The 1988-nt window shown below is 49.5% G+C and overlaps 1 protein-coding gene across 2 annotated transcripts in view; it reads right to left on the bottom strand.

Annotated features, from left to right (window-relative positions):
- Positions 1-1988, bottom strand: part of pcdh7a (protocadherin 7a) — a 44811-nt gene that overhangs the window by 31246 nt on the left and 11577 nt on the right. For both annotated transcript variants that reach the window (XM_020597056.1, XM_020597058.1), the window contains one exon: positions 984-1766. In XM_020597056.1, coding sequence (XP_020452712.1) covers positions 984-1766 — 783 coding nt within the window. The remainder of the gene's footprint in view (positions 1-983; positions 1767-1988) is intronic.

Below are 1988 nucleotides of genomic sequence, written 5' to 3'. Positions count from 1 at the left end.
TCTCACCACAGGGAGGATAAATGTAGAACTGTCCATCAAGGAAATGAGACACCATCCCATAAAGAAGGGTTAGCTGTCACTCAAACATCACTCTTAGGATCACTCCCCGTAGGCTTGGGAGACCATGCTGTGTCAGTGTGTCTACGATGATAGATGGAGCCTGTGTGTGCCTGTTAGTATGTGTGTGTGTGTGTGTGTATGTGGGTTGGGGGGTACAGGGATGAGTGACCGTCTCTATGCAGTATTTATCTGTCAGCAGGACTTTAGCTTTTAACTGCAGCTTCCTAAGCAAACACGAAAGCCGGTGCATCCATTATTTATACAACCGATATTGTTTATGGAATAAATATATAGCATATGCTAAATGGAAGAAAGACAGCAGCTTGACAAAGGAGACAGAAACACAAAATGACCAATTACCCTGTTGGAAGCAACTATTTGCCCACTCCTGGTGTCCTTACTCTAATTGGACTCCTCAGAGGTTTACACACAAGGTCACACACAAACACATGCACACAGTCACGCATGTAGACACAAATGCAAATTCACATATTGTTTAGCTGAAGTAGGGGATTGACTCATGTCTCCCACATTAGATTTAGCAAAACAGAAGTCTGATATTTAACACAAAGGACACACACACACACTCTCTGACAGTAGGATACCATCACACTGCTTACAGGCTTAGGATACTGGCACGGACACACAAACATGTGAGCCAGTGCGCGCACACACTAACAGCTATTTTGCGGGCACAGAATGATGTTTATACTTTAGTGACTGGGTGTGTGGCACAGTATGTCAGCAGATGTGTGAATAAGAAGATATGAAGCCAGGGAGGCGGGGGAGAAGATCAGGAGCTTGAGAGCAGACAAAGAGGGAGAGCAACACAAAGGGCTGAATAAATAAAGAGTAACACACTAAACCAAAACACAGGATCCATAGAGACAACATCGTTCCCAGTCATTGGTCACAGCTCCTACCTGTTTGCTGTACTTGTTCCCAGTCTGGCAGCCATACTCTGAGCACTGGTCAGATCCCAGGGACATGGCATCTGCATTGCCACTGCCCCCACTACTGCTGCTGCTGGAGCCGGCACTCCCCACACAAACTCCACTGCCGACAAAGGTGTTGGAGGGAGGCAGCTCCTGGACCGCCTGGTGCTTCTTTCCTTCAGCAGGGGGGGAGTGGGGCTGTAGGTTCACGGCAGGGAGAGGTGAGCTGGATTTGTAGTGCCTGGCCAGATCTGGGCTTGACTGGTGCCTCCTGCCTCCGCTCAGCCGGGGGCTGCCGGGGTCACTGTCCATAGCACAGTAGCGGGCTGCCAGGCGCTCGCTAGCACTACTCAAATCCTCTTCATCATCGTCATTGGCATGACGGCGCAGTCCATTGACTGTGACAATACCGCTGTAGAGGGATCTGTCTGACTTCCCTCCTCCTGTAGCTGCACTTCCACCGCTTCCATTACGTCTGTCTCGTCGAGGTTTGCGTCCACGGTCTGATCCCCCGCCACGGCCGGCCTGTGGTTGAGCCCCTGAAGGACTGAAGAAGTCTTCCTCTGGTTCCTTTTTACCAGCCTCATAGCCATTCTTGCCCTGAGCACCACATTGCCGAGCTGTGACTACAAGGAGAATCACCAGGATGACCGCTGCGGCTCCCGCCAGGACACCAATGGCTACACTTAGGCGCTGTTTCCCTAAAGCACGCTCACTGTCTGGGTCCCCTGCGATGTCCAGTGAGAGTGGAGCCATCAGGCTTCGGGCCACCTGTGGTGAGAGCATGAGAGAAGAAGAACAAGAAAGAAAAGATGCAGAATATAGGAGGAAAAAGAACAAACAAAAACAAATCATCAACAAGAAACAACGTCCAAAAGAAAAACTGTTGAAGATGACACAGTGGGTGTGAGTCAGAGAGAAACATCAAACAGCATCTTCAACTTAATTAAACTCATCACGTTAGTGGGGAAGCTTCCCCTTTATTCCCAGAAA

Source organism: Monopterus albus, unplaced genomic scaffold (assembly GCF_001952655.1).
Source record: "Monopterus albus unplaced genomic scaffold, M_albus_1.0 scaffold32.1, whole genome shotgun sequence".
In the NCBI taxonomy this organism is placed as follows: domain Eukaryota; kingdom Metazoa; phylum Chordata; class Actinopteri; order Synbranchiformes; family Synbranchidae; genus Monopterus; species Monopterus albus.
This window is presented reverse-complemented; position numbering and strand designations above follow the sequence as displayed.